At 43.7% G+C, this 27,765-nt stretch overlaps 2 protein-coding genes and 1 pseudogene across 4 annotated transcripts; 1 reads left to right on the top strand and 2 right to left on the bottom strand.

Moving 5' to 3' along the window:
* Nucleotides 1–2,892: 2,892 nt before the first annotated feature.
* Nucleotides 2,893–4,699, bottom strand: ISCA2 (iron-sulfur cluster assembly 2). Its single transcript, NM_001261007.1, is given in 4 exon segments — nucleotides 2,893–3,632; nucleotides 4,069–4,184; nucleotides 4,306–4,408; nucleotides 4,610–4,699. Coding segments are annotated over 4 exon segments (465 nt in total). The 5' UTR covers nucleotides 4,681–4,699; the 3' UTR covers nucleotides 2,893–3,457.
* Nucleotides 4,700–5,075: 376 nt separating this feature from the next.
* Nucleotides 5,076–18,927, top strand: NPC2 (NPC intracellular cholesterol transporter 2). 2 transcript variants are annotated; one of them, NM_001266760.1, is made up of 5 exons: nucleotides 5,076–5,259; nucleotides 12,113–12,220; nucleotides 13,941–14,113; nucleotides 18,131–18,208; nucleotides 18,622–18,927. In NM_001266760.1, exons 1-5 carry the CDS (start codon nucleotides 5,178–5,180, stop codon nucleotides 18,634–18,636), a joined length of 456 nt encoding a protein of 151 aa, NP_001253689.1. In that variant the 5' UTR covers nucleotides 5,076–5,177; the 3' UTR covers nucleotides 18,637–18,927. The 2 variants fall into 2 exon arrangements, with proteins under 2 accessions (NP_001253689.1, XP_028706096.1); XM_028850263.2 differs by lacking the exon at nucleotides 18,622–18,927 and having other exon boundaries at nucleotides 5,147–5,259; nucleotides 18,131–18,310.
* LOC114679598 (ras-related protein Rap-1A pseudogene) lies at nucleotides 14,947–15,723 on the bottom strand (annotated as a pseudogene). The gene has a single exon (XR_013396457.1). The product of XR_013396457.1 is annotated as a ras-related protein Rap-1A pseudogene (transcript).
* Nucleotides 18,928–27,765: the final 8,838 nt, after the last annotated feature.

Below are 27,765 nucleotides of genomic sequence, written 5' to 3'. Positions count from 1 at the left end.
ATTATGTCAAAATTCCATAACACAAATTTCTGTTAGGCAGCCCTGTGGCATTTTTATGAAGAATGGCAGATATGGATTTTAAAAGAGCAATCATAAACATCAGTGCTAGATATGAAGAAAAATAGAAGAGATTCCTTCCTTTCAGACAAACATGCAGTGAACAGTGTTAGGCCCTGCCCAAAGCCGGCTGCACAACATTAGCTTCTGTACCATCATAATCAGCGCTGCCCACTTCCCTATACCAGGTTGATCCTGCCAAATGCCACCCCTGCACTCTAATGCTTTATAACAAATGACAAAAGAACAGAGCTCGATTCTCAGAAGTTATAGAAAGAAGAGTCTTCCTGAACACCTACTTTAGTAGTCCTTCCTAATCTTTTACTTCCCAACTTCTTTTCTCCTACTCCTTATAATCAGTCAACATTCTCATACCAAGAAACTATGGGTGGGCCAGGCAGGGTGGCTTGCACCTGCAATACTGGCACTTTGGGAGGCTGAGGCAGGAGGATTGCTTGAGCCCAGGAGTTCGAGACTCCTGTGCAACATGGTGAAACCCCATCTCTACAAAAAATACAAAAAGTAGCTGGGCTTGGTGGTATGGCCTGTAGTCCTAGCTACTTGCAGGGGCTGAGGTGGGAGGATTGTTTGAGCCTGGGAGGTAAAGGCTGCACCTCTGCACTCCAGCCTAGGAGACAGATTGAGACCCTGCCTCAAAAAAAAAAAAAAAAGAAAAAAGAAACTAAGAGTGGATGGGACACATAATTTACATACCACTGGTCACTGTCATCACCTAACTGAAGTATGGTACCACAATAAGATCTGGGCATTGACCAAGAGACCTTCTCTTTGAAAAACAACATTAAGTTCATTCACGATATAAAGCAGATTTAGAGCTCCCTTGACTTTGGTTCTTACCTGATGCCCCAGCACTGGCTTGCATAAAAGTTAATGCCAATTCTGCAACAAATAGGCCTTGACAACTCCCCTCCAAAGAATGGGAAGGCATAAGATCTTCCAACTGAACCTGGAAGAGTACAAAGTTTTCCTAAATGAATGTGCAGTGAGCAAAATTTGTGAAAATGACCACTGGCTTTTACGGGCCACCAAGAAGACACATCTGGTCAGAAAGGGCCTGCAGAAGATCCTAAACCCATTTTACCATGTGTACTGTTTATTCTCAACAAACTGCCCAGTGGCCCCGATGCTATCATTCCCCCATGCTCTGTGTTCTTAAGTCACCACCCTCCAATGGAGACTTATTGCTACCACTTCTGGTTTCCCGATGAAGCTTTCTCAGAGTGAAGTAACATGATTTTTCCCAAATCCGCCTTTTTTGTTTGTTTGAGATGGAGTCTCACTCTGCCGTCCAGGCTGGAGTCCAGTGGTGCAATCTTGGCTCACTGCAACCTCTGCCTCCCGGGTTCAAGTGATTCTCCTACCTCAGTCTCCCGAGTAGCTGGGATTACAGGTATCTGCCACCTAGTTAAATTTTGTATCTTTAGTAGAGATGGGGTTTCACCATGTTGCCCAGGCTGGTCTCAAACTCCTGACCTCAGGTGATCCGCCTGCCTTGGCCTCCCAAAGTACTGGGATTACAGGCGTGAGCCACCATGCCCAGCCCCATATCTGCCTTTTTCTAAACATAAAATTCCAATTCTCCCATTAACAGTAGATACTCACATATAAGCTTCTGCATTCTAAGGGACTCTGTTTCTGCCTAGTGGACCACTGTAACTTAATCGATTGATTTAGAAACAAAAGCTGTTCTGCTTGTGCTCAAGAATTTTAAAAACCACCAGATCAATAAATAACCCACAAAAATATTCTTAAAGAATAGATTCTAATGTTTAAAATGTAGCAAAATCTTTTTGAGGAGGATGAAAGGACAGGTAGTCCGAACTGAAACCCTATCAGAGGCAGGTACTGGCAGCACTGTCTTGGTCATGTGTGCACACAGATGCTCCTATGGTATGCTGCTTTCTGCCTCCTTCCATCAGCTCTAAGAAACGTACTCAGGTTTCTGAGTGTCCCGTCTCTCCTCTAACTGCATGATAGGTTTGTTTTCTCTAACTCCTAGGTTTTGCCATGTTGGAAATGTATCTAAGTTTCTGTCTCAGATATTTTCTAAACTCTATTTCCATTTTTTTAAACAGTAAATTCTGACTAAATGACCTTAATTCCAATCCAGTGCAGAAATGCAAGTCTTTGCTGTAACAAACTTCGAGGCTCCCAAGCAAAAGATGGATTTAACCAGTAACTCTTCCAGAATCAACTTGTAGTTTCTCCAACATCAGTATTAATAAATCATTCGGTGCAGTGATGGTGATGGATGGTTTTTCTTTCACTGTCTGTCCACATAGCTCCGCAGCACTGTAATAGGATTATTTTAAGTTCCAAAGCCTATTTAAGTGCGACACCTACACAAGTACTTTAATTCACTAGAATTTGTGATTTCAAAAGCTGTTTGGTGACCCTAGAGTTGCCAAGGTCAGCAAATAAAAATATAGGATGCCTAATTTTGAATTTCAAATAGTAATTTTTAGTATATGCAATATTTGAGACATAGGCACTGTAAAAAATTAATTATCTGAAATCCAAATTTAACTGGGCATCCTACATTTCATCTGGCAATCCAATCTAAAAAAAGGTTCCTAAGAATCTATTACCTATAACGATAAAGAGATCACTTCCTGCTGTGCATGAGACCAGAGCCATTTTACAACAGAAGGCAGGTGAAGCAACATATCCTAAAAAAGATTCAGTCATTAAATTGTCACAGAATCTTAAAATGTCTCTATGAGTAGGGAGGCTATTTTTGAAACAATTCAGTATCAGTGAGGGTTTGGTCCAAGTTTTCTGGGCAATGGGCTCTTGGTTTTATGACTCCTAGCAGATCCACGAGTATGAGAGTAAAATGTATCTGTCCCATCAAATAGGAAGTGGCGAATGGGCTGCATAGACTATAAAGAAAAATAGCACATACTGGCAGGGTAAAATGAAAAAGAGAACATTTCATTTACTTTTCTCATCCTCTAATAACGGTGTCCAAGCTACCCAACCTGTGATCCTGATCCACAACACAATAAGAACTTTCTTTAAAATGAAGCTTTTATACATAGCTATCCACATATATACAAGCAGCTCTTAAGGCCAGATAATTTAATTCCAAATTTTAGAGCTATGGAAGCTCTACAGATTATACGGAGTTTCAACCAGTGATTAAATCTGAGGTAACAGCATCTGGAGGCTCAGCCTTAGCACTGAGGGGAGTTGGAGGGAAAAATTAAGCCAAAATCTTCACGTTCTGAAAATAATAGTGGCAAAACACAACACTCCTGGACTGTGGGAAATAAAATTGAGAGGGACATGATTAGAAGGAAACCTCTAGAATTCTACTAATTCCAGGTTCTTCAAATTGGTACAACTGGTGACAATCTCAGAGTCACCAGTCATCGCATCAAAGTTTGATAGAGAAGGAAGACCCACAGGAGCAGCCTTGCTGTGCTTGAGGATTGTTCAACACTTGAAATGAGCTTCGGATCAGTTCTTGGCTGAAGTCCACCTGGGCCCCTTTCACGAAGGCCAAGCTATCAGAGTCAACCACCACTCTTGCCCCACCCTGTTCAAATACCCTGAAAAGACAGGAGGAAAGCATTAACGAGTATCACAAACACAAAAAAGACACCCCCTGGGCCCAGAGGTGCACACCGTCTGTTTTCTAAAGTACAGAGGGAGCTTCCCGATTACCTTTAACACGTGCTGATTTTCTTTTAGGCAAAAATGATTCAATGGAATACATACTGCGAAAAGTGTAGGGACTTAAGCCTGGAATCTAATCCGGCCTGACTTTCTACCGACTACCCAATGGACCTGGGCAGGCCAATTTTGCTCCTATAACTTAGTTATTTTGATTCAGGACAACAAACCTTCACCACATCCTCACTGTGAGACGGGCGGTGTTAACCATCCCAAGTAAACCCTTTAAATTTGGAATAAAAGTGCACCTTAAACTATACACACTTTTATCCCTCCTGTACCTCCTTTGGGAACCCATCCCTTCCTCCTTGCCTGTCGTCGGGGTTGATAACTGTATCCAGTGAAAATTTGTATTGGAATCCGGAGCATCCACCTCCTTCCACCTGCAGCCTGAGGAACTCTGACCCCTCGGTGATTTCCAGAAGCCTCTGAAATGCAGGAAGGGGATCAGGAATAGCGGGCAACGGGAGTTAAAGGGCTGAGTGAAGAGCAGTTCCCGCTGCTCCCGCCAATCGCCTGGGTACCGCCGCCCCGCGACCGGCCTTCTACCTGGACGCAGCTGTCCGTGAGGCGGATCTGCCCTTCGCCGGCCTCGGGGCTGGAGGACGACGCTTCCCGACGCGCCTGGAGTCCCAGGGAGGCCGCGAGGAGCCTGCGCGCAAGGGAGGGTAAGCCCGGGGGCAGAAGGGGCACCTGACAACCCTTGACCTGGAGCGCCTCACGCTAAACCTGGTGACCCCCACCTGGACGGCCTTCCACCAAACCCTCACCTCCCCCACAGGCCTTGGTTTCCCATTTGTCCTAGAGGCGCAGAACCAAACACCCTTTCCAGGTGCCTTTCTAGTCTTGATACCTGCCCCTCGGCCAGGGAGTGACCGCTCTCTGCGTCGCGGCCGTTAGGGACAACCCCCGGGCGGCAGCCATCTTCCTCCACAAGCTCCGCCCCGCGCGTCTCCCCCGTTTCTCACCCGGAGCCTCGGGAGGCGGGGAGAACGAACAGGAGGCCGGGCCCTCACGGAGGCCCCGCCCCCAACATACCTATTGGGTAGTGAGGGAGGAGAAGGTGCCTGATTGGCTAGAAATGCTCCCGACGGCAGCCGCGGGGACGCACCCATGAAGCCGGGGAGGTGCTCTAAAGGGAAGGAACGGGGCGAGGAGGAGTGAGGTGGGGCGGGGCGGAGGTGGGTCTGGGCGGGTCAGGCCGCTGAGGGGACGGCATGGGCGGAGACTGCAGGCTTCTGGGCCCGAGAGGGCTGGAGTTGGCTCCCGGGGCCGGGGGCGGGGCGCGGGCGGGCCTCGGCCGTGGTTACTGGTGACAGGTCGCCTGACTGGGCTCCTCCCCGGGCCCGCCCCCACAGGTTTGTCTTGTGACCGCGGGCGGCCGCCGCTTCTTTCCAGAGATTGGAACTTCGTTTTCCGCGATGCGTTTCCTGGCCGCTACATTCCTGCTCCTGGCGCTCAGCACCGCCGCCCAGGCCGAACCCGTGCAGTTCAAGGACTGCGGTGAGCCCCAGGCCCGCCCAAGGTTCCCGCGCCCTCTGCGGAAGCCCCCGCCGGATCCACGCGCTGAGACCCCCGGGGCTGGGCTGGGCGGATCCCTCGGGCGGCCAGGCTGAGCCTTGGACCCTAACTGGAGTGGTCTGGGTCGGGGAGAAGGCGCCGGCCTCCAGGAAACCCGATCGCACACAACTTTGTCTTTTTCTTAGAACGCATGTTTTGGGGTTCCTGGGAACTCCAGGAGGTGGGCCTTTTACTGAAGTTTCCTAAAGTTTGTAGGGCTGACAATAGAAGGGCTGTATCCAGCGCTGGTGGCGGGGTGGAGCACAGAACTTCTTTTTTTTTATGCTTTGTATCTTGGAATCCCGCCCTCCCCCTTCCAGCTCCCTTTGCTTTTCTTTTAATTTCCTTTTTGCTGACAAGTCAAAAGTCAATTCCCCTTTTTCATCATTTATTGTTACAAATAGGACTTCCTTTGGGCTTTGGTATCTTGTGATTCTTAATCAGTTTTTTCTTGTATAAATCTCACTGTGTCTCTAACCACAGCTTGTGACACATAACTCCCTCTCGCCGCTGTGGTTGCAATCTTTGTTGGAAAATACAACAGGTGGTGGAAATTCTGAGTGCCTTCATTGAGTCGAGTCTATAGAATTGTCGGAACAGAACTCGAGCAAATTTGTTCAGAGGTGGAGGTAGAGGGCTACAACTGTCAATGAAAGAGGCATGAAACTGATTTTGTAAGATCTGTGAGTGGAAAGGAAGCACGGAGATCGTATAATCAATCATTGAATTCCAGGGATGTTGGGTAGCCTACCTAAAGTCACGCAGCAGAATGGGGAACTAGAGTTAAGTGTAACCGCCCAATGGGTTCACCTTGCCCACTGCCTAGACAGAGCGGATTTATCAAGATGGGATTTGCAATGGCGAAAAGAGTATTTCACGCAGAGCTGGCTGTGCGGGAGACCGGGGTTTTATTGTTACTCAAATCAGTCTCCCAGCATTCAGATCTGGGTTTTATTGTTACTCAAATCGGTCTCCAGCACTCGGGGATCAGAGTTTTTAAGGATAATTTGGCTGGTATGGGCTCGGAAAGTGGGGAGTGCTGATTGGTCAGATTGAAGATAAAATCATAGGGGGTCGAAGTGAGTTCTTGCTGACCTCTGGGTGGTGTCATTTGCTGCATCGGAATGCAGGATCTGCAGAATATCTCAAGCTACTGACCTTAGGTTTTACAATAGTGATATTATTACCATGAGCAATTTGGGGAGGTTCAGACTCTTGCAGCCAGAGGCTGCGTGGCCCCTAAACTGTGATATCTAAACTCGTAGCTGATTTGTTAGTCCTACAAAGGCAGACTGCTCCCCAGGCAAGAAGGGGTTTTTCAGGAAAGGGCTATTATCCATTTCGTTTCAGAGTTTCAGAACTGTAAATTCCTCTCCAAGACTAGTTCAGCCTACACCCAGGAATGAACAGTTTAGAGGTTAGAAGGAAGATGGGATAGGTGAGTTCTCATCTCTTTCACTGACGTAATTGCCTAAGGATTTTTGCAAGGGTGGTTTCATAAGTGTGCTGCTTTACATCTGTGACCAGGTAATAGTAACTGCTCAATGAAATGTGTTGAAAACATAGATGGAATACTTTTTCCCCTATGTCATAAAAATTCATGTTGACAAAAGCAAAGTTGAGGATTAGGGGACAGGATTGATTAAGGATTAGACTGCTGGCTGATTAACACTTAAATGCTATTCCATTGATTTAGGAGACTGGCACTTGAAAGCTATTATTGCTTCAAATTACTGCCTTTCCCTCCATTAAACTTAGTAGCCTGCGTTTGGATGAAGACACTATTAATTTTAATAATTCATTCCAGCCAGGCATGGCGGCTCATGCCTGTAATCCCAGCACTTTGGGAGGCCGAGGCGGACGGATCATGAGGTCAAGAGATCGAGACCATCCTGGCCAACATTATGAAACCCCATCTCTACTAAAAATACAAAAATTAGCTGGGTGTGGTAGCGTGCACCTGTAGTCCCAGCTACTCGAGAGGCTGAGGCAGGAGAATCGCTTGAACCTGGGAGGTGGAGGTTCCAGTAAGCCAAGATGATGCCACTGCACTCCAGCCTGGCGACAGAGCGAGACTCTGTCTCAATAAAATAAAATAAAATAACTCATTCCATCCTCACAAGCTGTCTTACAGATGAGGAAAGTTAAGCACATAGAGTAACTTGCCCAAGATCTCACACCCAGTAAGTGGTAGGAAACAGTGGGTCTTTGTGAGCCACTTTGGGTTTCCAAAAAAAAGAAGGGAAATAAATCCAGAAATTATTCTACTCATTTGAAAAAGCAGGAGTATGTGGGGAAAAGAAAGTTATCAGACCGTTACTGTGTCTATATAGAAAGAAGTAGACATAAGAGACTCCATCTTGTTTTGTATTTGAGATGCTGTTAATCTGTGACCCTACCCCCAACCTTGTCCTTGCAAGAGACATGTGCTGTGGTGACTCAAGGTTTAAAGAATTTTGGGCTGTGCAGGGTGTGGTTTGTTAAAAAGGTGCCTGAAGGCAGCTTGCTGGTTAAAAGTTATCACCATTCTCTTAATCTCAAGTACCCAGGGACACGTACACTGCCAAAGGTCGCAGGGACCTCTGCCTAGGAAAGCTAGGTATTGTCCAAGGTTTCTCCTCATGTGATAGTCTGAAATATGGCCTCATGGGAAGGGAAAGACCTGATCGTCCCCTAGCCTGACACTCGTGAAGGGTCTGTGCTGAGGAGGACTAGTATAAGAGGAAAGAAGGCCTTTTTTTTTTTTTTTTTTTTTGAGACGGAGTCTCGCTCTGTCACCCAGGCTGGAGTGCCGTGGCCGGATCTCAGCTCACTGCAAGCTCCGCCTCCCGGGTTCACGCCATTCTCCTGCCTCAGCCTCCCGAGTAGCTGGGACTATAGGCGCCCGCCACCTCGCCCGGCTAGTTTTTTGTATTTTTTAGTAGAGACGGGGTTTCACCGTGTTAGCCAGGATGGTCTCGATCTCCTGACCTCGTGATCCGCCCGTCTCGGCCTCCCAAAGTGCTGGGATTACAGGCGTGAGCCACCGCGCCCGGCCGGAAAGAAGGCCTCTTGGCAGTTGAGATAGAGAAAAGCATCTGTCTCCTGCCCGTCCCTGGGCAATGGAACATCTCGGTGTAAAATCCACGTTCTGTTTAGTGAGAAAGGAGAAAACCGCCTTAGGGCGAAAGGTGGGGCTCTTTATGCACTAAAAAGGTTTATAGAGATGTTTACATATGCATATCAAGGCACAGCACTTTTCCTTAAACTTATGTCACAGAGATCTTTATTCACATGTCTTACTGCTGACCTTCACCGTGTCTCATTTCTTTTCTCAAGTCTCTTTCCACCTAACAAGAAACGCCCACAGGTGTAGAGTGGCAGGCCACCCCTTCAGGAGTACACCTATGGGAAGAAGTTTTTAAAGGGAAGAAGGGTTTCAGTTACAGATTTTTAATTTACTTTTGAATTGGGAAATATCATATAAAGACTTCAGTGCCCACATCAAAAGGTTTGTGTTCCACTCTACACCCACCTTGCCTGGCGTGGAATTTCCTCAAGTGAGAAAGGGGGCCAAGCAAACTAGTTTTGTAATGTTTGCTGGTTAGAACTGAGGAGTTTCTTCTATTGATACTGGACGTCTGAGAACCTCTTGTCATCAGAAAACTGGATGAAAGAGCTATAAGTACTACCCTTTACTTACTTCCTACTAGATTATGTGACTCAGCCTTGAAAGAAGCAGGTGGAAGCTGGACACTGAAAGTCGTAACATTAACATTGATTTTCAATAGACTGTTGATTGAAGTTCAGGATTTTTTTCCCCCCTATTCACCGAAAATGGGTTGGAGTGGAAGAGAGTGCTTCTCAAACTGTTTCGGATACTTAATAATGTGTTCAGTTTGAGAACTTGGCTATGATGGAGAAGCAAGCTGAGGGGTAAAGGACTGCAAGGTACTATTTACCAACCTAACTGGAGCAGTGTTGGTCAATGTGATGATAGAGTTAAAGAGACTGTTCCACCCAAGGGCAGGTACAGGCAGCAAAGAACATCTACTTAGATTTCTCAGTTCATATCATACTTTTATAGTATTGAGCTAATCTGGTGACTGACTGCATAGCAGATAATGTACTCTCAACCTGCAGTTTGCCTCTGTCTTCATGCATTCTACTTTTGAGACAGAAAGAGTCCATCCTATTGGCTAGAAACATAATTTCTATCCATGAAGTATATTTGAGGTGAGAGGCCCAGCTTTTCTGTCAGAAGGGAACTTGCTAACATACCCAGGAGCAGCTATTCTAGATTAAACTCATGAACTAAATCCAGATATGATAATAATAGTAAATATATGTATCACTATGTTCCAAACACTTACCTAAGATCTGTATTTGTGTTAGCTTAGCTACTCTATTATCCCTAGAGAGGTTAAGTATCTTGCCTTGAGGCTATACAGTGAGTAGCAGAGATAGTGAGATTTCAAACCCAGGCATCAGAGTCTGCCTCTCAGCAATGATGGCTGAATGGCAGAACTTAACTTACCCTGTTACAGGCACCATTACCAGGCAGTTCACTTGCATGCCCTCCCATTCAACTGCCAAGTCTCTGGGGCAGGAGGAAATGCAATTTTTAAAGACTTTATTTAAACCTTTTTTGGTCAAGCATTTATTGTATACAAGTACTTTTGTCCTTGGTTAGACTGAGATTAAAATACACACACACACACACACATACATTCTTATTTTAAGAACACAGGTTCCCAAAATTGAGTATACATCTGTAGATTGCAGATGTGTGCTTAAAATCAGTTTTTGAAACTACTTAGAAACAACATGGGCAAGTCAGATGCATCCTATTTCTTTTTTTAAACTTTTTAATTTTGAAAAACTTCTATTTGTTTTGAGGATTTCCAGGGATAAATCCTATATCTGACTCTTTCTATTACCTTCTTATGTCTCACCCTTATGTTTTCAACATATGCAGTATTTGCAAGTGTATCATTCCCAGCAGCTATATAGACCTAGGCCAAGTTAATATTTCAGAGGAAATGAAACCCAGACTCAGGTAGCAGTATTCTTCTTTAATGCAGCTGGCACTTCTGCCATCTTGGCTGTGTGAGTCAGTGCTATTTGGAGTTAAGTTTAACTTGTGCCTAAGCTTGTATTGAAACTATAAAGACCTTAACCTCTGTACTCCTCTTCATCCCCTTGATTCTTGGAAAAAATCCAGATCTTAACAACCTTAGTCAAGATTTAAGGTACTTCATGTTGTTTTTGGAGCCAAAATATTTCATAACTCATAAGTGGGCCTTAAAGAACAGGACTAAATCATTGAAGAAACTGCAGAAGTGCAGTGAAAATGGTACAGTTCCCAATTCAGAAGTGGGAAGTGGTTCCTCTCTTAAGGGTCATTCCTAGTTCAGAGATGGTAGGTGGTTCTTCTGTTTAGGGTCACTCCTCTGTTCAGTGTTAAGTAGTAGTTCCTCTTAAATTCCATAGTCCGCTTACTTGGAAGTGAGTAGGCTTCTGGAATCAGTCTTATTTTATTTTATTTTTTGAGATGGAGTCTTGCTCTGTCACCCAGACTGGAGTGCAATGGCACAATCTCGACTCACTGCAACCTCCGCCTCCCAGGTTCAAGTGATTCTCCTGCCTCAGCCTCCTGAGTAGCTGGGACTACAGGGGCACACCACCACACCTGGTTAATTTTTGTATTTTTATTAGAGATGAGGTTTCACTGTTGGTCAGGCTGGTCTCGAACTCCTAACCTTGTGATCCTCCTGCCTCGGCCTCCCAAAGTGCTGGGATTACAGGCATGAGCCACCATGCCCAGCCTTGAATTAGCCTAATTTTAAAAGTCAAGACTGATATTCTGATACTTTTTAATGTTTTACCTATACCTTTAATAGTACTGCTTGTTTCTCTAGGAAGTCAAGTTGGGGTGAAAGAATGAAGGGATTCCAAGAAGACAAAATACTGGGCAAAGGATTTACCAGGAGTTTAGGAGAAAGGGTACAAAATGTGGATAGAAAGTACTTCATCACTGAAAATCACATAGGATATAGGGGTTGAACCTCTACGATAGAAAGAGAATCATGGTGAGGGGCAAAGAGGTGATGCTGAATTAAGAAACCTGAAAAGTTGAGTTTGAGCTGGACCTTCATCCAGAGTCCTCAAGTAGTTATCAGATGCGAATTTCCTTGGGGTGTCCTTCCCGAGGGGCAGAGGGTACAGTGAGCTGAGATTGTGCCACTGCATTCCAGTCTGGCGACAGAGCAAGACTCCATCTCAAAAAAAAGAAAAAAAATGCAGTTTTTCCTGTAGTGAACAACTTTCATCAAATGTACTTGCTAATCTATATGCTAGAAAAAGAAAGGGAAAATAAGAATATTTTAATCCAAAGGAAGGTTGAAGCAAACGTCTTCAAGGTTTAAGTTTAAACTGTGACCCTTACCATTCTGAATGCAAGACAAGACTCTAGGAAAGTTTGGAATTTCGCTGATTGAAGTTTAATCCCTTTGCTATGATCATTTATGGATATGGTCTTGATATTATTTAGTTTGACAAATATTAACTTTCTCTTGGTCAAAAAACCAACTAGTTTCTTATCATCTGAATTAGAGGCTATGATTTTATCTGCAAGGTGAATCAAGATTCTGACTTCTAACTGGGCATTATTCTTAAAGATTCCATCCTGGGAAACAGTCCGAGGAGAATGAGTTGACCCTAAATGGGAGAGCAGAGCACCTTCCCATTAGGTGGTGGGCAGCCTAACTGGCTTATTTCTCCTCTTCTCCTATTCCAATTCATTTTTCTTTTGCAGGTTCTGTGGATGGAGTTATAAAGGAAGTGAATGTGAGCCCGTGCCCCACCCAGCCCTGCCAACTGAGCAAAGGACAGTCTTACAGCGTCAATGTCACCTTTACCAGCAGTGCGTAAAAGTGGCTCTTACCTCAAATTTATGTTAAAGCGTAACATAAATATCAGGTGTTGGAATGAGCATGGGAATGGAGGGGAGGGAATTGGCAGTCATGAATTTTATGACTCCTTTTGCACCTTGTGCAAAGCTAGGGTTCACTGTGCCCTTGGACACCCTTCTCATGCAAGGTCCATGGCTCCTAGACTCCCTTTAAGCAAACAGGGAGATGTCCATGTGTTCACAGGTTAGAGAAGACAGCTTGACTTTTCTTGTCCTGTCTTGGCCCATATTGCATCGCAGGCTTTGATGGGAATGTCAGCTGTGTTTAGCTACAGACTGCAGAGTATTAGTATGGACCCCAATTCTTCAAGCTTCGGAACTCCTCCAAAGTGTTATTTTAAGCAGTAATGCCTTTCAGCTATTAAGTCTACATCCCACCTGAAAATAAAGGTGCAACTAATACTTAACAGCCTCCTTAAGATTTAGGGAACCCACTGGGAACCCAAGAAACAGCCAAGAAATCTGAGCTTTCTTCTCCAATAATATTCCAGAAATGTCATTGGAACTTGTTGCTTTCTTATACCACATCACATTGAGATTTTTAAGAATCTAGACAAATTAAAATCTTTTATTGCTAAGCAGGGCATGTTCCTTGAATCCCTTCCTCATTTTCTATCCTGTGAAGCTAGACTAGACAGTCTAATAAGTAACCTCAAAGTTCCTGTCATCTTTTGTTCATAAGCCTGAAGACAGCTCTAAGTACTAGCTCCCTGTCTCCTCTCTGGACTATACCCTGGCCTCTCTATTGCTCCAAACCTAAAAAAAAAAAGCCTTCTGAACAAGTCGTCCCCAACCTAGACAGAAAGAAACAGAACCAATTTTCTGGGTCTCCAAAATACCGTAATAACTCATAAGTCTGATTGCCCTAATTTTGTAATAACTTTATTCCTCCTGGCTAGCTTGTGATGTGGAGGGTAAAGTTTATCAAGAAATGCATGTCTTTCTAATCTTACCCAATTTCTTTCCCTTTTTTTTTTTTAGACAGAGTCTTGCTCTGTCACCCAGGCTGGAGTGCAGTGGTGCGATCTTGGCGCACTGCAACCTCCGCCTCCTGGGCTCAAGCGATTCTCCTGCCTCAGCCTCCTGAGTAGCTGGGAGGACAGGTGTGCGCCACCACGCCTGGCTAATTTTTGTATTTTTAGTAGAGACAGGGTTTCTCCATGTTGGCCAGGCTGGTCTCAAACTCCTGACCTCAGATGATCCACCTGCCTCAGCCTCCCAAAGTGCTGGGATTACAGGTGTGAGCTACCGTGATCCAGCCTAATCTTACCCCACTAAAGGGTTACCTCTTTCACTGTTGTTACAGACCATGACATTTAAGACACACAATATACTTGGACAGAAGCTGATATAAATAGCAAACAGAAAGTTTACTGCCAAAAATCAGTTGCCTCGTTAGATAAGGTTATTTATCTAGGTATCTCTGATTCTCCTAAGAAACTATGAAGGGCCATGAAGAGCGAGGTTAAGAGCAAAGAAAACTTCTGCTGATTGCTTTTGTTTTGCATAATTATGTTTGGAGTGAATGCTTGCACCGTGCTAGTACCAAGCACCACTGCCAAGAGAAATAGACCCTAGGAATGCTGTTACTTGGGATTATTTCTGAATTTTTGATTTAGAGTTTGAAAATAGGTTGTTTTCTTCACCATCTGATTCTCTTTTTTCCTCTTAGATATTCAGTCTAAAAGCAGCAAGGCCGTGGTGCATGGCATCCTGATGGGCGTCCCAGTTCCCTTTCCCATTCCTGAGCCTGATGGTTGTAAAAGTGGAATTAACTGTCCCATCCAAAAAGACAAGACCTATAGCTACCTGAATAAACTACCAGTGAAAAGCGAATATCCCTCTGTAAGTGATACCATTATTGAGGACATGGGAGGCCTTGAGACTGGATTAGAGTTCTGAGGGCAGCGGGCAAGAAGCAGAGACGCGGGTAAAGGGCCCTTTATCTCTATGATGAAGAAGCGGAAGCCTGAGGGAAAGGAGATAGGTGGGAGTGTTAGGCATCAGGAGGTAGGGCAAATCTTTTTCTCTGTGTCTCTTCATTCTTTCACTATGACCTGATGGTTAGTCTGGACCTAATGATGCCATTTGTTTTTTAATGTACTAAAATTTAATCATACATAAAAAGCTGTAATTTAATCTGACAGTAAAACACAAGAAGCAATATTAAAGTTGGTTTAGTACATTGTATATTTTAGCTTTGAAAGCCATAGAAATCAGTTATCCCAGTGTTTTTCCTATAAAAGATCCATTTTTTTCCAAAGCATTATGTACAATTTTAATTAGAATATAATGACAGAGGATATTCCATAATTTTTAAAATACAAAATGAAGTCAATGACTCAAAAAGTTATCTACTGCAATGAGGTAAAAGGGACATTTCATAATCAATATCATTACAAAGTATGATGGTTCAACTTTTTAGTGCTTCATAGGGAGGAATCATGATAAAAAGGTCAATATGAAATCATTTGATTATAGTAGCAATATCTAACATTTGAAATGCATCCATGGTCTTTTGTATAATCATATTGGAGTCAAGTATATTTTCACATCTGTTATGTCTTATTTTCCAAGAGATATACACAGAGCAATTTTTTTCTCCAGGGAACTTGTGCAAACCAATATAAGATCTAAATTCTTCACATAATGTATAAAACAGGAGAAGCCTCTTCAGATTTATTTTTTGAAGTCTGGAATGCTGGCACTTTCCAATTAGGCAATAGTTCTTCATTCTTGTAACCTAGCTAAGAGCTGCTGCTGACTATGGGCCTAGAGCAGCAGGCATGATTTCTTTTTAGGCCTTTTCTTTTCCAATGGTGTTTTTCTATTTATCTGTCTGACCAGGTCATAAAGTATTTCATTAACATTGACCTTTGACTTTGCAGAATATTCTAAAATGGCACAGTTCCATCACTGTCATGCTCAATTCTGTCCCTGTTCTTTGCCAACTACTCACTCATCTTCCAGATCACATTTATTGCCAACCAAAATCATTGGAACATCTTCTGTGTCCTTAACCAGTAAAATCTGTTCCCTCAGGTCCTGTAAGTCAAACATGGACTGAATATACTAGTGCAAAACCTTGGCCATTCTTCATATACAAATCCCTCATTGCTGTAAATTGCCCTATCCCTGCAGTATCTAGGATTTTAAGCATACACTGTTGGCAATCAACTTCAACTTGCTTTCTGTAGGAATCTTCTATCATTGGGTCATATTTTTCAACAAAAATTCCCTGAACAAACTGAACCATCAGAGCAGACTTCCCAACACCTCCTGAACCAAGGACCACTAACTTGTACTCACCCATGATGTGATCTGTTTAAATACTGACGACTCCCCTGGTCCAGCACCTTGTCCTCCCTCCTCCCTCCTCCCTCCTCCCTCCTCCCAGCTGTGGCTCCTGCTTCAGCTCCACATGGCAATGGCTGATGCCATTTTTATATACAGTATTTCACTTGGTTCTCATGACCATCCTATGTAGAGGTGATCTTATTTCTATTTTACAGCTGAAGAAATTTGAGCCTCTGAAGTTATGCAATATGAACAGAGTTCACTCCACTAAGAAGTAGTACAGCCCAGGTTTCTAGCTGGGTCTTATAACTCCAAAGCCTGTGCAATATTAAAAGATTTTAGCCAGGTACCAAATAGTTAAAGATCCAAGTTGTCTTAACATTGTCATGAGAAAATCCTGCTTTATCCATTAATCTCTTAACAAAACAAGAGAGTAGTAGTTTGTTAGCTTCATAGCAGAGAGGTAGCTTTTTCCACTCTCCTTTCTCCCCTCCAATCCCCCTCTTCACCTCCGACCCATCCCTGCTGCACCTACCTCTTTTTCTACCAAGCACTCGTAAGGTAGATCCTGCTGCAGTGGACTTGCATTAAAGATCTGTATCTTGATAAGAATGGAGGAAATGGAGGGATGGCCTTTTTCCATGAAGAAAAAGAGCCGCATTTCTTGAAAGGAAATCAAGTAGAACTCAGGAGCAATATCTGGCCATTTATTTTCTAGGAAAGGTAAGTAATTAAAGAACATTCTAAAGAGACTCAAATATAGGGTGTCTGTGCTTAAGGGCTATTGGAGACCCTAGAGGTCAGGGACAGATTAGTAGATGAATTTGCAGAGTATCCATATAACCATGGGCATGTTTGAACCTCAGTTACGTATGCAGTGACTAGTCAGAGCCTGATACATAGTAGGTACTTAATATATGGTAGTTATTGTCTGTTAAATGAGTTACATTTAATTTGAAAAATAGCTCAAACTGTTTAAGCACTAAATGAAGCAGTAGTTAATGTATACTAGTCTGGAAAAACTCACAAAGCAAGTTTCAAGAACCTAAATATCATTTCCACTCACATGTTCCATTGCAAAGAAACATTAGAGTACAAAAGAGAGGTAGTAACAAGTGACAAGTAAGCCAATGTCCATATAAGAAAGGACCTGCAAAGTGTGAGTGAGTTATTAAGAATTGGAAGGGACTGCTCACATGATATGAGTGTAACAAGTCAAGGCAGGGATTTCTGATGAAGTACATTATTAGAAAGCAGATTAAGGGCGTTAACTGAAAGTATATTGCTACAAAAGGTTGTCATCCTTGAAATTATTCATACAGCTACAGACTTCTCTGGGCCATCCTTTGCACTTTGACATTTCCATTTCTAGCTAACAAGAATGTTTCCTTATACTTAAGAATCTAAATTTTTTTTTACTCTCTGCTCTTCATGGTTACATTGAGAAAAAGCTGGATCAGATTGCCAAATACATGAGAAATTGCTTAAATGTGAAATTATTCATGTAAGCCTTCATGTGTTAGTCCATTTGCATTGTTATAAAGGAATACCTAAGACTGGGTAACTTGAAAAGAGGTTTGATCAGCTCACGGTTCGGCAAGCTGTACATGAAGCATAGTGCCAGCACCTGCTTCTGATGAGGCTTCAGGAAGCTTACTGTTATGACAGAAGGCAAAGGGGAGCCAGCGTGTCACATGGCCAGCACAGGAGCAAGAAAGAGAAGGGGGAGGTCCCAGACTCTGTTAAACAGCCAGATCTCGTGTGAAATCAGTGAGAACTCACTCATCACCAAGGGGATGGTGCTAAGCCATTCATGAGGGATCTTTCTCCATGATCTAATACCTCTACTAGGCCCACCTCCAACATTGGAGGTCGCATTTCAACATGAAATTTCAAAGGGACAAATAACCAAACCATATCACTTCATTTATGTGCCATTGATCTAAGAGAGAAAAGAATGCTTTAGAAATTACATTTGATAAATTAACCAAGTTAGTATGTGGTGCTGCTAGCATCAAATCACAAGTATAACTTAGTTCACTCTCTTAAGGCCATAAACTGTGCCCACATGCTAAGCAGCCCTCGTGATTTAAGAAAAAAAGTAAAAAAGGATGAGTTCGAGTCCTTTGTAGGGACATGGATGCAGCTGGAAACCATCATTCTCAGCAAACTATCGCAAGAACAGGAAACCAAATACCTCATGTTCTCACTCATAGGTGGGAATTGAACAATGAGATCACTTGGACACAAGAAGGGGAGCATCACACACTGGGTCCTATTGTGGGGAGGGGGCGGGGGGAGGGATAGCATTAGAGATATACCTAATATAAATGACGAGTTAATGGGTGCAGCACACCAACATGGCACATGTATACATATGTAACAAACCTGCATGTTGTGCACATGTACCCTAGAACTTAAAGTATAATAAAAGAAGAAAAAAAAGAAAAAAGTATGAGGAGTTAGGAAGTTTGCTACTGTACCTCCAGGATTCATAGTTAAGCCAATTATGGATAGAGGTCAGGTCCTATTTCGTTTTTCTCAGTTATTTTTCTCTTTCTCCAGATAAAATTGGTGGTGGAGTGGCAACTTCAAGATGACAAAAACCAAAGTCTCTTCTGCTGGGAAATCCCAGTACAGATCGTAAGTCTATTTGGGGGTGAGAGGGCATGGGTGGAGGGAAGAAAGAAGTGGAGGAGAAATCAGACTGAAACTAAATCAGTGCCATAAGATAAAAGGAATTTCAAGACTGCTGTTTTATGCCTCTCAACCTCTAAAAGCATCTAAGGACCTATTTCCTGAGAACTCAGAACTGTTGCCTTTGTAATATCCTTTGTAAAAAAAAGGTCGAAGGAAAGGAGAGAGAGTGAGACTGTAGGGACTGATTTAACTGTCTTCATTGGTTTTTTTTTCTGTTGGAATAAGGAAGGTCCAGCCAGACAGGACCTGAAGGAGGTTGCTTAGGAATGTCTGATAACTTGCCCTAGGGTTATTGCCCTCACAGTGGACGAAAGGTTCCAAACCACTTCCACTGAGCTGGGACATTACATCCACAGGTTTCTCATCTCTAAGTGCCTCATTGAGTTCGGTGCATCTGGCCAACGAGTCTGCTGACTCTTGACAGCGCCTCCAGCTCTGCTGCTTCAACAACAGTGACTTGCTCTCCAATGGTATCCAGTGATTCGTTGAAGAGGAGGTGCTCTGTGGCAGAAACTCAGCTCCGGGTGGCTGGTTCTCAGTGGTTGTCTCATGTCTCTTTTTCTTTCTTAGGTGGTTTTCATTAAATGCAGACTTGGTTAGCAGAGGTTTAATTTTTTTTTAGCAATATTAACTTGTGGCCTCTTTCTACACCTGGAAATGTACCCTTGAATAAATAAAAACTCGTTTGTCTTGTCTTCTGCATGTGGGCTGTGGTCTCCTCCTGCTCCTTTCAGAGTACGTTCTGCTAAAACCATGGCAGGCAGACCCCCAGTTCCATGGTCCCAGAGTGCGCTGAAGACATGACTTTTTCAGAAACTCTTTTTCCTCCTTTTTGTCCAGTAAGACCATATCTATTTTATATAAAATGCCTTTGTTTTGCTTTGTTTGACACAATCTTATACCACCAAGCATGCTTGAAAGAAGCAGTGAAAGTAGAAATCACCTAGTTGAATAATAATGCCTGAAAGGTTGAAGGAACTGAATTTGGTGGGGAGGGCAGGTAGGGGTTAGGGATTACAGGTTAGGATGAGGCATGGTGATCTTTTGGGAACCCTCTGCCGTGAAGAAAGCCTAGAAACTTAAAAATGAAATGTGAAGTTGTAGCAAGTAGTGGCGAAATTAATTAAATCTTGGAGTTTCCTACTCTTAAAGTACAAGTATAATCATGGGCATATATTTTGCCACCTGCCACCTATTTTGAGTCAGTATACTAGCAGTCAGCTCTTAGGTGGCACAGGGATTACAACCCCATTCACAGTTGAGTTGAGTAACATGGACCTCAGGTCATCCATTGTTAGGGCAAAAGGAGGGAACATTCATACCAAGTGCTTGTGGCCAAGTAATTGATTTGATCCAGTTCTTTTCATCCCACTAATTTCACTAGACCCTTGGATTTCTTTGGCCTGTGAGTTTCCCAGGAAAACCACCAGGGGACAGTGATGGATCAGGAATACAGTTATCAACAGCCAAGCTTTCCTAGTTAATGCCAGGAGCCTGTCAACCAGTGTACTTTTGTGTATCCTAAGATCTTTTGTGTATCCTGTCACATTGAGTCTAGAGCAACAGTCCACTCTGTCTCCCATACCAGACTCTAGATGTATCAGAATTGTGTGAATTCCTGAGGCCATTAACTGTTGTGCGGGTCTCTGGCTTCAGACTGCCTATGGTTGAATCCTGGTACCACCAATTAACAGGACTACCAGTGTGATCTTGAAATCACTTCATCACTCTGTGTATCAGTTTCCTTATCTGTTAAATAGGACTAATAATAACAGGGCTGTGAAGACTAAATGAGATGAGGCATGTAAAACACTTAGAGTGACCCTGGCTATAGTATATACTCTCTAAATGTTAACTGTCACTCTAGGAAACAGACTTTGTTCTTTGTCTAGAAATAGCAGGAGAATCAGGTTCAGTCTGAGATGTGATGACGTCTCCTCAGAAGGACGAGGCAAAGCTCAATTCTCATGTGTCCACTGTCTCCCTATTCCCGGAAGATTTCTCATGCCATTTAGCTCCTTTGAAGCTAACAACTACCTGCCCTGCATACTCCTCTGCCCTTGTGTTAAAAGAAGACAGGACTCACAATAGCGTGCAAAATGAGTACTTGCCTCTAGCTAGGAACAGTGCCTACTTCAGGGAGAATTGATTTTGATACAGCTGACTAGTTGAGTGTTAAACTATTTTGGAAATAATTTACATATCTAAGTCCTAAAATATTTTTTTCTTTCCTCCACTTATTCTTCAAATTTGAAACAATGTTTTAATACTGTATATCTTTCATTGTTTATACCTTGCATTCTTTGTGAAAATTTGTTCTTAGGGACAAAAAAGAAATCTTATTCTTTTTATGTGTAAAGCAGGAATAGAGAGATAATACATAAACAGATACATATTATAATCTGTGGTATTAAAATTTGATGAGGTGTTCAATTAGGATTAAAAGGTCCACTAAAGCTCCTGTAAGGAGTGATAATGAAAAGGGTGGGGAAGCACTAAAGACAAAGAGTATAAGTAGATATTTCGGAAATCAAAATTAAAAAGTATTTTGGCTAGTTTATACCCTTCCATCAGAGCAAAAGGGGAATACAACAGCTTGTGACTGTTTGCCAGCCATCGCAAGGCTACATGAAGCCTGCAGCCGTGAGCTAGGTAAGGCTCCCGTGGGGGGATTAGTTTGAAAGGTCGTCTTCTACAGACAGTTCACAGACGCCCCCCTGAGTCATTAAAACATTGAGAAGCACTGAATCTGCGGTATATCAAAAAGGTCATCCTCTTTCCAATGACAGTTTCATGCTTTTCTAGTCCACGGAGCAGGCCTTGGAGGCTCAGACCCAGCTCTTACATGAATTCCAGGACAGATAAATCCCAGATTCTAATTGTTAAAATAATAATGAGGGGCACCCCTGCTTATAGAATAAAGGGAACCCAACACCTCATATCTGCAGTTTGGGAGAAGGTTAAATGTGAAGACTGGTATTCAAATCTTCATACTAATAAAAAGCAACAAGCATGGAGTAATTTTAAATCCTGCATGTTTGGTTTTTAAATCTTAGTTGACTTTTTTTAAAAGGAAGAGTGATTTTTTTTTTTTTTAAACACAAAAACTTTCAGAAAAGAAACAGAGTGATCTTGATTATGCTTTGGAAAGGTTGATAAAAACAGCTTGTTCTCTGAGAACACCCTCCAGACATAGGAAGAGTGGCTTGAAATAGGTGAGGTCAACTAAGAGAAAATGATCTGCGATCAGCCATTCACTTCAGATAATCCAAAAAGCAATGGTTAAATAGGTTGGTACAAGGACAGGGTCACAGTACATAAGAAAAGCATTAGCACAGAAAAAGGAGTTGTGTAAGAAAGTGGCCAAGGTGAGAGTCACATTAAACAAGTGTTTTTCCCAAGGAAGAGACAGAACAGGAAACAGAGGTTGGCGTATGCCTTATTTAAAGGCCTGGGACACTCAGGTGAGGGTGTGTGTGTGTTGGGAATGGGGTTGTGGGGAGACAGGGTTGAGTGACCCAAAGTAGAAAGTGGCTCTGGATCTCCACAGATGTTGCCTGAAAGTCTTTGAGGGATTTGAGTCATTTTGGGTGGTTGTGTCTTTTTCTCTGAAGAGAATTCCTCAGCCTATCCCTAGATTCTAAACTGAATCCGATTCACTTACAGCTGTCAGTTGACTAGCAACTAAATGGTCTGGGTGTTGGTTGCCATGGAAACAGCTAAAAGGCCCATTGCTATGGGAACCTACCAGGCTCTCCAAACCAGGGGTTTGGTTCCTAAAAAGGAGTGGAGGGGAGAGTGGAGCCCAGGAGATGGCCTGCATAGGTGGCTCGAGGGTCCTGGAAGAGGGTGGCAATATGGGTGGTGGATCCAGCCGGCTCCTCTCGACTGGGGCAGAAGAACAGTGACCTCTTCTACTTTCTGCAGGTGTTCCCTTGCCTGTTCTCTGCTCGCTGCCCAATGCTAGCCACAGAGCACAGATGTTTGCAGTTCCAAATGGAGACTAAGAGCCTGAGATTCTGGAGCAGACGTGGCATGTCAGTGCGAGTCCCCTCACCTGCAGGGGCTTGGAGAAGGACAGCTCCCTTCTGGCAGGCCCTCCTCCACAAATCATATGTCCCAGATAAGCAGCCAGCAGGCAGAAAGATCAGCTTAACTCTGACTGCCAGTGGGTAAGGCCAAGAAGGAGCCTGGCAGACAAATGGATGGCTGCTGGCCTTGAACATGGCAGAGCCGCTGGGTGTGCCAGATCAAAAAGCAGAGAGCAGGCCAGCAGCAGCAGACTGTTCTCAGTGCTGGAGAAATGCATTTCTCTGCTCACTACACCCTCAACCACCCATATGCCTCTGCCACAAAGGGGGGTACTGCAAATGGATCAACATAGGAAAGATGAGGTTTGATGGAGATTCTCAGTGTACACACACAATGGTTGTAAGATTCTTTTCTGTTTTGCAATCAAAGTAACTCTCACATTAGTGGTAAGATGATTTTTTTACTAAAACAAAGAGAAAGCATCCCAGAAGCTCTTCCATTAACCACTGTTAATGTGTAATGTACAAATTGAAGGGATTGGACTAATCGCTAAAGCCTCTGTCAGGGCTAACAGCTTATGATGCATTGAGACACTGGAAGGAAGTTAAAGAACCACTGGCAAATGGACACAGACTAATCGCTTTCTAGTTACTCATATTGTGAGGGCGGGGAAGGTCTCTGAACTCCAGAGGGTCTTAGGATGGAGACTAAGGCCAAGACTTTTACTTTAGAGACCATTTCAGATATGTTTGGCCCAGGAGACTTTCACTTGGTTCTCCAGAGTTCTGAGATGTGTGATGCTGATTTTGTGTTTTTCTCCTAATCTTGCCCTTTTCCTGCCTGGAGTTGTTAGTCTCAGACACCCCCAGGAACCTCAGAGTCTAAGAGCCTGGCACCAGAGAAAGAGAGAGAGAGAGAAAGATGCCACCAGAACTTGGACTGCTCCACAGGACAATTGAGCACTTCCCCAGAATCTGTGGGGAGGTTTTCACTTTTGGAAGCAGTAGTTGTTTATAGATTTCTATAACATTTAAAATTTTAAATACAAGCTGGGTTTATAGCTCACCTCCAACTTTTTCCAGCTGCTTGACTTTGGATGAGTTCCTTAACCTCTTAGGGCCTTAATTTCCTCAGCTGTAAAATAGCATGATAAGAATATACCCACCTCGGGTGGTTCTAATGATGACATGAGGTGGGGGATGCAAAGTGCTCAGTGCGGTACTTGATGCATAATAAGTACCTGAGAAAGGTCGTTAGTATTATTATTATCATCCTAGATAAAAAAAGGAAGGTTGCAGCCATGGAAACTGCTCAGTGGCCTAGAATCATAGGCATTTGCCATGCATTTGTCTTCCAAATTTAATTCCAGGTGCCTTTCAAGACTGGTGGCCTCTCTGATGCCACCCTCTGGCTTGCCTTCATTAAGCCAGATTCTAACCCTCTCTTTTTAAAACACTTAACCACATTCTTTTTCATGTATGATTTTTGTGTGTCCGCTTACCTTCCTACTAGACTGTAAACATCTTGAGAATAGAGACTACCCTTTCATCTTTCAATAAATGCCTAGAACTCAGCAATTGTTTAATGAATTTTTTTAAATAGGGAAGAATGTCTTTTTACTGTAGGTTTTGGATCAGGCCATTTAACCCTATAACAGCCTTGTCTCCAAAGCGGAGAAAAGAGTAACAGTGGGCTAGGCTTCATTCTCCTGAAGAATGGAACGGCATTGCCCCATCCTGAGTGGGCAGCTCCAGAGCAGGGCCAGGGCTCACATCTTCTAGAAGCCAGCTGTCATCTGTCTCTAGGACTCATTGACACCAGCTTGTCTCCAGCCTGAAGGCTCCCTGGCCCTGGGCTCAGGCGGAAATGGCTCCTCCTCCCCTCCTGGCTGCTGTCTGTCTTCAGTTCAGCCTGCCTCTCCCTCCTGATTGCTCTGGCCGAAGCAAGAAGCCATGAAGATGGCTCTGTAGCTGCAAGTTGCATCAGGTTGCCTCTGGGAGAAAGAGAGAAAGCAGACCCGGCTTATGCAACTCTCTCTCCCCTACACTGAATCTCTGCAGTCCCTGGCCGACCCCCTCAGCTTCCCACCAGAGCGTGCCAAGGCCTGGCTCGGCAGGAACAAGCCCAAAGAGCCACACAGAGCATCTCCCAGACCGTGGCCTCTGAGAACCATCTCCTTTCAAGGTGGGTAACACAGAAAGTTCTGGGGTAGGGAGTAAGGCAGGGGAATGTAGGAGAAAAAGCCTCCAGGTCTGATTGACTTGCCATGGGACCATGGATCAACCATTTAACCTCTTTCAGCTAAATACCTCGTAGAGGTGTTATATAGACAAAAGGAAACAATGGATGTGCATGTGTAGCTTGGAAATACAAAGGCTATTCATACTGGGAGTATTAACATCATAGGCTAGTGCAAAGGACTAGCAGTTAATCCATTGGATTTTCCTACTTAGATCCCATTGGCTTGATGAGCTGTCTGGGCACACCCACAGAAAACCTCACAAGGAAAGCAAGGTCCCTGATTTGGTCACCAGAAGAACAAGGTTGAGACTGACCTAGTGAATGCCTTTCTTTGACTACAAAACAGGCCTGTAATGCAGTTGGCTCTCCTGAAATGTTGGCTGCTAGTTCTGAGGGTATAGGAGGCCTAGGCAGCTGAACACTTTTATCATCCTGATCATCATGAAGTCTAGTGGAATTTATACAGACAGGACAGTATGCATTCCTTCAACCAATGCTTACTGAGCACCTATTATGTGCCAGGCACTGTGCTGGGCACTGAGAATGAAAAAATGAATAAGCCATGGTCCTTGCCTTCAAGGAGCTTAGAGTCTAATGAGAGAAGCTAGCAGCAAACCATCACTGCAATCCAGTGGGACAAAGCCATGACAGTCACATGTACAGAAATGTGCCATGGCAACCAAAAGGGAGAGTACTGAGGTGATTTGCTCTAGAAGAGGCAGACACAGGTCAGGCTTCTACTTAGGAAGGTGGCTGGAAATGGAGACACATAATCATGTGCTAGGTCTTTATTTATCCATCATTCATTCAGCCAACATATCTTCTGAGATTTTTTGGAGAATTTATTTATTTGTTTATTTATTTTTGAGACGGAGTCTCACTCTGTCGCCCAGGCTAGAGTGCAGTGGCATGATCTCAGCTCACTGCAACCTCCGCCTTCCGAGTTCAAGTGATTCTCCTGCCTTAGCCTTACTAGTAGCTAGGATTACAGGCGCCTACCACCATGCCCAGCTAATTTTTGCATTTCAGTAGAGACGGGGGTATCACTATATTGGCCAGGCTAGTCTCCAACTCCTGACCTCAAGTGATCCACCCATTTTGGGTTCCCAAAGTGCTGAGATTACAAGCATGAGCCACCACGCCCAGCCTGGAGTATTTTTTATGGTGAATTTACCTCCTCCTGAATTACTGGTCTTGGTTAATTTGGTTTTATTTAAAGTTCCTCCTACTTAATTTACTCTGGAACTGAGTAAGCATACTTGGTGATGTCCTGACCCTAGTGTATAGCCAGCTATCATGTTCTATTTGGATTTTAGAATTCCGCCCCCCTCCTCTGACTCTCCAACCCACGTTACAGCACTTCTTTCTCTGTCTGTGCTCTAGCCGCGTCAGTCTCCTTTCAATTCCTCAAATTGACTGTACTTCCTTCCTCCAGCCACAGGACTCTTATGCATGCTGCTCCGCTGCCTGAAATGCTGCCCCATAACCCCTTTTCATTTAGTTAACTCCTACTCATCCTCATTTCTCCTGCAATGCCTCTTCCTCCAGGAAGCCTTCCCTGACCACCTCCCCCAGATCAGATCAAACACTTTGCTATACATTTTCATAGCACTCTGTTCTTTCTCTTCATGGCACAATTCAACACTATATACTGGTATAATTATTTGATCAATGTCTGGCTTTCCCAGTCCCTTGAAGGCCTCATTGGGATAGACAACATTTCTATTTTACTCATCACTGTACTCCCACTGTCCAGCACAGCTATTAGTCCAAGGAGCAGATGACCTATATGTGGTTTGTGAGAGAATTAATTAATGGAATGATTAATTATCTTTTTTGGGTCACCATTTGCCTTGGGCCTAAATGGTTCTGTGTTCAAACTAAAACAATGCCAAATGCAAAAACAAGGACCAGAACCAAACAGGGAGCCCCTCTGAGAAACGTGCAGAAAGAGTCAGGCGCGGTGGCTCATGCCTGTAATCCCAGCACTTTGGGAGACCAAGGTGGGCGGATCACGAGGTCAGGAGATCGAGACCATCCTGGCCAACACGGTGAAACCCCGTCTCTACTAAAAATACAAAAAGTTAGCCTGGTATGGTGGCGGGCACCTGTAGTCCCAGCTACTTGGGAGACTGAGGCAGGAGAATGGCATGAACCCAGGAGGCGGAGCTTGCAGTGAGCCAAGATTGCGCCACTGCACTCCAGCCTGGGTGACAGAGCGAGACTCCGTCTCAAAAAAAAAAAAAAAGAAATGTGGAGAAAGAAGGTAAGCCAGGGGAGGGGTGTCCCAGACAAGAAGGCTTAAAGGAGCAGAGGGTAAAGGTAGGAAATATGAAGAGGGAGAGAGGGAGAATTCCAGCGCCCTGGTGTCTTACACCTCTCTGGGTTTTGAAATCAATAAATAGGTATTGAGTATCTATAACTCTGATTCTCAGGGGTACTTGTGTGCCTTGGGTATAAGATAGTATGCCAGGGACACAAGAGATGGGATACAATTAGTCCATTTTCCTGCTGCTTCAGTGTTATGAGTAGAACTTGAGGAGTATGAGGTTGGGGAAAAGGAGGATCATTTTATATCAAAACCAATACCAATATAGAGTAGATAATAAATTTCATATGATTACAAAAATCCATCTGAGATTTTAAAGATGTTAATGCTATGACTTCAGTGGTAGTTCAGGAAGAGAGTCAGAGAACCATGAGTACCTCCAAAGGATCCTGTATGAATTAAAGTTCTGGAAATCAAATAATATTGGAAATGCATGGAGGACACACTCTTTAGAGACAGAACTTCTCTTGCTCATTTTTGTGCAACCCACCACTCCTGCTAAGACTTAGCACAATGTTCTGGGTGCACCATAGTTGCACATTAAATGTTAAATTGAATCTATAGCAAACAACTCACGCTTAGTTTGGTCTGTAAATTGTGAGGGTTGTTTTGTTTTGTTTTTGTTTTCATGAGATAGGGTCTCACGTTGTCACTCAGGCTGGAGTGCAGTGGTGCGAACACAGCTCACTGCAGCCTCAACCTCCCAGGCTCAAGCGATCCTCCAGCCTCAGTCCCCCAAGTAGCTGAGACTTCAGGCGTGCACCACCACACCTGGCTAATTTTTGTATTTTTTTGTAGAAACGGAGTTTTGCTATGTTGCTCAGGCTGATCTCGCACTTCTGGGCTCAAGTGATCCACTCACTTCAGCCTCCCAAAGTGTTGGATTACAGGTATGAGC

This window comes from Macaca mulatta, chromosome 7 (genome assembly GCF_049350105.2).
Source record: "Macaca mulatta isolate MMU2019108-1 chromosome 7, T2T-MMU8v2.0, whole genome shotgun sequence".
NCBI classification, from domain to species: Eukaryota; Metazoa; Chordata; class Mammalia; order Primates; family Cercopithecidae; genus Macaca; species Macaca mulatta.
Note: the sequence above shows the minus strand (reverse complement) of the source record. Positions and strands in the feature narration are given on the sequence as shown.